At 54.4% G+C, this 5224-nt stretch overlaps 2 protein-coding genes across 2 annotated transcripts in view; both read left to right on the top strand.

Annotated features, from left to right (window-relative positions):
* Positions 1-460: 460 nt before the first annotated feature.
* Positions 461-2815, top strand: DICSQDRAFT_141696 (uncharacterized protein). The gene is made up of 7 exons (XM_007371306.1): positions 461-500; positions 557-792; positions 839-873; positions 930-1711; positions 1771-2312; positions 2371-2645; positions 2704-2815. Exons 4-6 carry the CDS (start codon positions 1680-1682, stop codon positions 2508-2510), a joined length of 714 nt encoding a protein of 237 aa, XP_007371368.1. The 5' UTR covers positions 461-500; positions 557-792; positions 839-873; positions 930-1679; the 3' UTR covers positions 2511-2645; positions 2704-2815.
* Positions 2816-4428: 1613 nt separating this feature from the next.
* The window catches only part of DICSQDRAFT_113734 (uncharacterized protein), a gene marked incomplete at its 5' end in the record, with an annotated part of 3355 nt that continues 2559 nt past the window's right edge, over positions 4429-5224 (top strand). Inside the window, one exon of the mRNA XM_007371305.1 lies at positions 4429-5085. Coding sequence (XP_007371367.1) covers positions 4429-5085 — 657 coding nt within the window. The remainder of the gene's footprint in view (positions 5086-5224) is intronic.

Raw genomic sequence — 5224 nt, 5'->3', positions numbered from 1 at the left:
CTCGCCAGCAGCATTGTAGCGCACATTCCCAGGCTGTTCTGTGCCGAGGGTGACTGCTGCCTTTGATATTATGAGGATTACCGCTGTGCTCAAGGCATGACTCGTGAGGAGTCAACACATCCATCCAGGAATTACCAGGCCATACCATGGCAGCCAAGCATCTCGAAGTAATTGAAGTCGCGGCTGTCCCGGGACCTCCCGGTCCTACGAGATACCAACTTTGGTAATTATGACATCATCAATGGAGCTAGCCCGCGAGCTGGCTTGAAAACGAGCTGACGATCAGCTCGTTTCTAGGCGTTTCGGCTTAGCTTAGCTTCTTGCAACAAGCTGGGCGTCTAGTTGACAAGCTGAGCTAGCTGGATAAGCCGGCCCGGCTTGGCGGCAACACTAGATTCCCAGTCCGATCGCGCGCGCTGGCGGCCGCCGTTGTCGTCGCATTTCTCCTTGCTGCCACTCTCCTCGACGACGAGTATGGATCATCATCAGTACTGGCTACGGTAATGACGACGCCAGACTCCTAGAACGTTGCGGTGGCTGACCCCAACCCAACTAGCACTTGACAGATGGGAGCGCTGCCAGTGACGGCCTGCCTGCATCTTGAACATGGCCCACTGCGATCTTTTGCTCTCGCCTCCCCGCTATGAGCGACTCTTCACCTCGTCTCAGCTCGCGTGCTACGAACGAAAACAAGCCGCGTGCATGGGCATTGGGTGAAATTCCGGGACGTTTCCAAGGACGACGTAGGAAGCCAGAGCCCTTCAGGCACCGCTCCAGTGGTCGCGGTCAATGGTCTCGCTGTCCATCTAAGCCCTTGAAGATGACTCACCCGTTGCAGGTCACATCAAAGGAGGAGCCGGGAAGCGGTAGACAGTAAGCCGTCAATTCATGTTTATGTTCAGATATGTAGTATTCTAAGTAGCGTTCAGGTAATGGAGGTCATCCATGTCGCAACGGGCAAATCATACGTCGTCAAGAAACTCAGCAAGCTGCAACTGAAGAAGGTCGGGTACGCGACTATGAAGAAGGACGCCTTGGTGAAGCTGTCAGGGACACATCCTGGGATTGTGGGGATGCACGCTGCTTTGCAGGATGATATCTTCCTCCACGGTGAGCTTGGTTACCCATAATGCCAATGACTCGCTTAAGCGTACACGTTAAGACTTCGTACTAGAGCTCGCTCTCCCCACGGTGTACGCGATGGCATACCGCGCAGACTGTCGACGCCGTGCTCTGGGTGTGCAGCATGGGTATAGTGCATAGGGACTTGAAGCCAGAGAACATGCGGTTGGATAGCGAGCCCAGGATCAAACTGAAGGACTTCGGTTCAGTATGTCTATCGCCTGACGGCGACCTGTGTGAGTATGGCCTCCGTATCCGTTCAAGGGCGGCCACCTGCGATATCTACGTGTCTCCATGCACGTCGGGCTAGTACCTTCATAGGGAGTGCAGCGTACGTCTCACCCGAGCGCCTCAATCGAGCCTGGAAGACAACTAGCAGGAGGTGAGTCAAAGTTGTATTTTGAGGCCATCTACCTGGACCGCTCTCCCACTAGTTCCGATACATGGGCCATCGGCTGCTCAAACGGACTTCATGATCGCAGGCGCCCAAGCCTTCGCAGCAAACAACCCTTTGTAAAGTTTCCGCAAGGTCGAGGCGCTCAACTACACCTGTCCCGATGGTTTCTACGACGTCGCCAAAGACTTGGTGGTACGGCTTCCCCGGACTTGACCACCCGGTGCTCGTTGCTCACCGGAACCTCCCACCAGTGCTCGACCCGTCCGACCGTCTGGGATCGAGCCCAAGTCGTCCTCGTCCGAACTAGTGCGTCGTTACCCACTGTTCACCGGTCCCGCATGTCCCACGAGTCTCGAAGTGTCCGGCGGTGCATCAGTGCGCTGGGACACCCTCTGGACCGATCCGCAGATACCTCCAGAAACCGGCGTTATAGGGCCCGTCGCGACCGCTGTAATCCCGGACGTCGAGGACGACAGCCTTAGGTACAACATCGTGCATGCGTTCACCCTCGTGAATATGAACTCCGTTAGCGTCAGCGTGAACGGGGGATCTGCTGATGCCTACTGCTGGACCGGCGGACATGCCTCTTGGCGTTGTATCGACGGAGGTCGTCGAATTTGCTGCAGGGGAAAGCACAGACGTCAGACCAGGATGCAGTTACTGACGACAAAGGCGATGCAGCCGGTGACCATACTCTTGACGGGCACACTCGGACTGCTGCTGCTGTCAACGACGGTGATATCGGAGTCAGAGAGGTCAACGATCCGGTGCTCAATGCAACAGATCGGTCAATTTCAGCACATGTCAGCTCTCTTCGCTATAATTTGCTATATCTGACGTCTTGTTCGCAGTTCTAGCTTACTGGCCTCAGGCGAGACCGTCCATGCTTTCGCGTCCGTCGGGACGCCAATCCGTTGTGGTCTATCCAGGTGATCACGCCCGTGTGCGCTGCTCTTCACCAGCGTACCCCACGTCTGGTGCATTATTCTAGAAGACAAGTACAGATTGTCGAAGAACTTAGGGCCACACAGTCGTTCGTCTTCGCCAGGCGCTTCCGCAATACATCTCCAGAGGGCGAGAAGGTTTTGGCGAAGTGCGGAAACAGCGAAAGCTTGTTCCGGGAACGGTTTGTGTACATGCAGTTCATACATCTTCCAGTGGACGCGGGCTGAACACCATTGCAGGACTAGGAGGTGTATGAGTACAACTATGGTGTATGTGTACGACTATTCTGTTCACAAGACCCTCACGAAGTGGGTCTAGGAGATTACCGTTCTATCGGAAAGTCAATGACCGGACCTCTGCTTAGACTTGAAGACTCTAGAGTAGAGCAGACGGCCCCTGCCGTAATGCAAGCGCACGGGTAAGTTGTCACATACATCCTCAGTGGCAGACCCACTCGCCGCAATGTGGACGTTGTACGAGTACGTATACCATGTACTAGCCGATGCACACCAAAGCTACGATGATCAGATCTAGTATGAGGGCCGACGTGTCGCGTTCGCAAACGTCGGCATATCTCAAAAAGCACATAATAAGAGTTTCCTAGAAGAGAGGGTGACTATTCGAAGGTCGTACCGGCCACTCCGATCTCAGGCACATAGTTACTATCTCGTCATGCATGTGCAAGCTCGGCAAGGGGGACCTTCTGGTCCGAAACCAGCAGTAATCCGCTCGTGTGTTAGCAGACCAGCTTGGCTTATGGCGAGTCAACCACGTATGTGGGCGGCTAGTACTCATGCACGAAGAATGTTGTACCGTGGGTTGACGACCGACTCACGGTGGTGGCCAGAGAGACTCGACACCGCGATACTGCCGCGACTGATTTCAAACATCCTGAGATTGACATGATATGATAGGTAGTTTGCAGCCATAAGCTGGTGTACCCAAGAATTCTTGCATAGTTTTTACATAAAGAACAGTTTATGCACGCGATACTAATGGTGATTTTGGGTGTAAGTAACCTGGACTTACGGTCCGAACTGTTCTCTGTTCAAGCTCAAGCCTAATATGGAATGCTACTAGGATCGAGTTTTCCCACAGCACAGCCACGTGCCAGCAATTGCTCAGTTTCCTCGACGGCAATCCAATGACCGGACGTGCTTCTTGCTTTCAGATATACCACACTGAGAGCATACATAACGTGTTACCATTGCTTTCGAGAGGTGACTGGGTCTTGGTCAAAGGAGCCGCCAACAAAGGAAGCCGCTTTCTACTTAGCCGCTCATAAGACGGAGCCATATCCAGCGCCTATCATTTCCAACTTGCTTTCCTCATCCACCACTGTGCCCCCCATTGTGCATCGGCCAGCTTCCTCATTCGGACATACCAGCCGTTGCGCTTTACCGAGTATTACCTACTGCTCCGTGCTCCGTGATTGATACTCAGATATCACTCCGACAAATAAAAGGTCGAACCGGTATGTCGTCCTTTCTCCCAGTTCAATTTCCCAACCACCGCCTCCCATCCGCTCATATACTCGACCTCTACATCCCTGACCACGTACTTGACGTTCTGCACACTTCATCGAACACCTTATCGCTCGTGACCGCCTCCTCCCTGCCTCGATCATCCTAACCACGATGCCTTCCCAGGTCCGATTCTCCGAAGGTACGAAGACCGTCGATTCCCCCAATAAACCGCTCATAGGCAATCCGATACACACGAATCTCAAAGAGAGCTTGGAGCGTCACCGCAACGAACTGCGTTTTAACATGCACGGCAAAATCACCCTCATCCCACATGCCGACTTTTTCGACCGCTTCCTCCCTTCGATGAAGAAACCCAGGTCTGCAACCAAGTACAACAGGTTTGATGGCTTGAAGAAGCCTTCATCGGAGTTAGATATGTACGAATCGCTGGTCAGTATCGTCCTCATTGTCCGTCGTCGATTTAGAGCCGTCTCACTGATGTCGTGGTTACAGCCTAAGGCGCTGGACAATGCCCACATCTGCCCCGGCTTCAAGTTCGTCGCCCATCCCCACAAGCCTGACAAGACCGAGCACACGAAACAATCCGTCGACATGGGCATGTATCCAGCCGACAACGTGCCAGAGGCTGAGAATAATGCGACCTACCCGGGCGTGGATTGGTCTTACCTGGAGCTGCCGATGGAGTGCAAGACAAGCAGCACGGAACAGGATCCCTTCGATGAGGAGCGGGGCGGCGAGCCGGTCGGGGACAAGCGCCAGGATGTGCTCGGCCAGATCCTGTCGTACGCCGAGCTCGTCTTCCAACGTCAGCAGCGGATGTTCTTCTTCATGGTGATCTTCCTCGGCGATTACGCCCGTATCGCGCGGTTCGACCACTCGGGGGTGTTTGCGACCCATAAGTTCGAGTACAAGACCAAGAACAGCCCCCTGGTCAATTTTCTGTACGGGTACTCGCGTCTGTCGGCTGTCGACCGTGGACATGACCCTACCGCCACGCGAATCCTATCGACGGACCCGCTCTACAAGGAGATGAAGGAACGGGCCAGAAACGTCAATACGGATGATCCGCACGACTACGTGCGTGAATTGTTCAGACATACGCTCAAGTTACGTCGGCCGTGGTGGAAGCTCGAGGTCCACGAGCAGCGCAAGGATGACACGGGACGCGACCTGGAACCCGTCATCCACAAGTTCGCTGTCGGCGCACCGTACTTCCAGGCTCCCGGTGTGGCTGGACGGTTCACGCGTGGCTACATCGCCCTGCCTGTCAACG

The sequence above is a fragment of the Dichomitus squalens genome (genome assembly GCF_000275845.1).
Source record: "Dichomitus squalens LYAD-421 SS1 unplaced genomic scaffold DICSQscaffold_97, whole genome shotgun sequence".
Taxonomy (NCBI): Eukaryota; Fungi; Basidiomycota; class Agaricomycetes; order Polyporales; family Polyporaceae; genus Dichomitus; species Dichomitus squalens.
The sequence above is the reverse complement of the archived record's forward strand: the minus strand, read 5'-3'. Positions and strand labels throughout refer to the sequence as shown.

Excerpts from the sequence above, each read along its gene's own strand:
- DICSQDRAFT_141696 (XM_007371306.1), top strand. The coding sequence starts at position 1,680 with ATGGTTTCTACGACGTCGCCAAAGACTTGGTG. Across the intron at positions 1,712-1,770 it reads ACGTCGCCAAAGACTTGGTG|TGCTCGACCCGTCCGACCGT; the intron begins GTACGGCTTCCC and ends ACCTCCCACCAG. Across the intron at positions 2,313-2,370 it reads AATGCAACAGATCGGTCAAT|TTCTAGCTTACTGGCCTCAG; the intron begins TTCAGCACATGT and ends TCTTGTTCGCAG.